The sequence below is a fragment of the Salvelinus namaycush genome, unplaced genomic scaffold (genome assembly GCF_016432855.1).
Source record: "Salvelinus namaycush isolate Seneca unplaced genomic scaffold, SaNama_1.0 Scaffold3065, whole genome shotgun sequence".
Lineage (NCBI taxonomy): Eukaryota > Metazoa > Chordata > Actinopteri > Salmoniformes > Salmonidae > Salvelinus > Salvelinus namaycush.
Window position 1 is genome coordinate 20309 of NW_024059970.1, and position 3115 is coordinate 23423.

Below are 3115 nucleotides of genomic sequence, written 5' to 3' on the forward strand. Positions count from 1 at the left end.
TGGCAATGATGTTATGTTGTCGTCTTAGGTCTCTGTTTATGTGGTGTTGTGGTGTCTCTCTTGTCATGTGTGTTTTCTCCTATATTTTTAATACAATAAAAAAAAAAATCCCAGCCCCCATCCCCGCACAAGTCCTTTTTGCATTCTGGTAGGCCGTCATTGTAAATAAGAATTTGTTGACTTGCCTAGTTAAATAAAGTAAAAAAAAAAAAAATGTTTTGAAATGCGGGCTTTTATTATGAAGGTTTTCTCATTACCATAGGACAGTGACGTCATCGTTAGTGTTGCTAGTAGTCGAGAAGTTGTTGCATGAAGATAGCTAACTCAGCTCTCAAAATAAACATTAACGGCGGAGAGATGAAACAAATGAATTCATTGCAACGTGTTCTGATGCATAAATAATGAATGCAACGATTTCATTTCTCTAGTTTAGTATCATAACTTCAAGAGACGTGTCTTTAGATATCCCTTGCTGGAGGTCTTGTCTCGTTGCTAACGCGTAGCTAGCTCGCTACCACTGTTTCCACCGAATACATTTCAACGTTACGGCCAGCTAGTAAGCTGGCTAGCTAATTGAAAAGATTTAGCTAGCACTATCCGACGATACAGCATCAAGTATCCAGCTATCAATACATGCAGTTTCGTCGTTGGTGAATGTACAGCACAGTGAATGTTTTTAGCTTGCTAACTAGCTAACGCTAGCCAAATTAGCCACAACAATGTCACAGGCGCACTGGACCAAATTCGAAAAGGAGACAGAGGAAGAGGTGAAGAACCTGGTCAAACAGATCAGTGGCATTCAAGATGAAGAAGAGCAGAACTTTCAACTGGCACTGAAATTTACCTGGTCCAATTTCAGGTAAGGATGCCACATTTGAATTATGATTACACAGCTTTGAAAAGGCGATGAAGTCAAAGACTGACCGTTATGATGGTCATCGTGGGTTTGTCTCTGTGTTTGGCAGGTTTCACCGTTTCCTAGATGCCAATAGTCATAAAGTTCAACGCAGTGTGAATGGGTGAGTTGGCAAACAGGTTATATGATTTGTGTATGTAGAATTAACGTTACCTGTTCATTATGAGCATGATGAAATACCACTGTTTCAGGATCTATGAGAAACTGATGGTACATTCAGACCTGAGTAAAGCAGAGAGCTGGGTCAGACTGACAGAGGAGTTCCTCAACTCACCTCTACCGAACACAGATGGAACTAAGGTATGGTTGGACAAGAAACATACTTCCAACAGACTGTATAATTACAAGTGGGGGGTCAGGAAGCAGAACGTTACGCCAGTAACTGAAAGGTCAATGTAAATAGTCCGGGTGGTCATTTGATAAGTTTAGTTGTTCAGCAGTCGTATGGCACGGGGGTAGAAGCTGTTAAGGAGCATTTTGGTCCTAGACTTGGCGCTCCTGTACCACTTGCCGTGCAGTAGTAGAGAGAACAGTCTGTGACAATTTTTGGGGCCTTCCTCTGACACCGCCTGGTATAGAGGTCCTGGGTGTCAGGAAGCTTGGCCCCAGTGATGTACTGGCCCGTTCGCACTACCCTCTGTAGCGCCTTACGGTCGGATGCTGAGCAGTTGCCATACCAGGCGGTGATGCAACCGGTCAGGATGCTCTCGATGGTGCAGCTGTAGAACTTTTTGAGGATCTGAGGAGGCCAAATCTTTTCAGCCTCTTGAGGGGGAAAAGGTGTTGTCGTGCCCTCTTCACGACTGTCTTTGTGTGTTTGGAACATGATAGTTTGTTTGTGGTGTAATAATGTCAGTGAAGACAGCGGTTGGTCCGCGCACACTTTGAGTACACGTCCTGGTAATCCGTCTGGCCCCGCAGCTTTGTGAATGTTGACCTGTTTAAAGGTCTTGCTCACATCGGCTACGGAGAGCGTGATCACACAGTCGTCCGGAACAGCTAGTGCTCTCATGCATACTTCAGTGTTGCTTGCCTCAAAGCGAGCATAAAAGGCATTTAGCTCATCTGGCAGGCTCGCATATAATCAACATAATGCACACAGCCTGTATCATAAAATGAACCTGCTTAGTTTGCAGTGCAGTGAATGACCCCTACCTTGTGTCCCTTCTATGTTTTTGTTACAGACTGACGTTCATCACAGTCTCCTGGACCTTCTCCTACACCTCTCAGACTCTCCCCTTAACTCCAACTACAGCGAGACACCCAGACTGAAGGAGACGAGTGAGTACATAACCCATTCATTCCTCTGATGGTTCTCTTACGCCTGATGTGTTCTCAGTCTGGACTACATGATCCCCCCCTGTGTCTGTGTAGAGAAAGAAGACGACTTTGACTGGTGTGGATATTTACAGGAAGGAGAGCTAGACACAGGCCCATATCCAGACACCCCAGTGAGTAAAACCCTTCTTCTGTTTATTTTCCATTTCAAACATGTTCCGTGACGTTTACCCCTTCATTATATCATTACCAGAATCTACTGTACTGTTTTGAAGCCGTGGTGCCGTCCAAATGCCACCCTATTGACCAGAGCCCTCTCTCTCGAAGCCCTCTCTCTCCCTCTCTCTCCAAGCCGTCTCTCTCCAAGCCCTCTCTCTCCAAGCCCCCTCTCTCTCCAAGCCCTCTCTCTCCCTCTCTCTCCAAGCCCTCTCTCTCCAAGCCGTTTCTCTCCCTCTCTCTCCAAGCCCTCTCTCTCCAAGCCGTTTCTCTCCCTCTCTCTCCAAGCCGTCTCTCTCCAAGCCCTCTCTCTCCCTCTCTCTCCAAGCCCTCTCTCTCCAAGCCGTTTCTCTCCCTCTCTCTCCAAGCCCTCTCTCTCTCCAAGCCCCCTCTCTCTCCAAGCCCCCTCTCTCTCCAAGCCCCCTCTCTCTCCAAGCCGTTTCTCTCCCTCTGTCTCCAAGCCCTCTCTCTCCAAGCCGTTTCTCTCCCTCTCTCTCCAAGCCCCCTCTCTCTCCAAGCCGTCTCTCTCCAAGCCCTCTCTCTCTCCAAGCCCTCTCTCTCCAAGCCGTTTCTCTCCCTCTCTCTCCAAGCCGTCTCTCTCCAAGCCGTTTCTCTCCAAGCCCTCTGTCTGATTCAGTTCAAATGGGATGGCTGATTTGCTGTGGTGTAGTCCTTCCTCTTCCTGGCCTTGTTTTGATGTTAACT

The 3115-nt window shown here is 47.1% G+C and overlaps 1 protein-coding gene across 1 annotated transcript; it reads left to right on the forward strand.

Annotated features, from left to right (window-relative positions):
• Positions 1-291: 291 nt before the first annotated feature.
• LOC120039900 (gamma-tubulin complex component 5-like) lies at positions 292-2367 on the forward strand (the record flags this gene model as incomplete). The annotated part of the gene is made up of 5 exons (XM_038985226.1): positions 292-859; positions 966-1019; positions 1108-1216; positions 2101-2197; positions 2291-2367. Coding segments are annotated over exons 1-5 (477 nt in total), but the record flags the coding sequence as incomplete, so codon positions are not given.
• Positions 2368-3115: the final 748 nt, after the last annotated feature.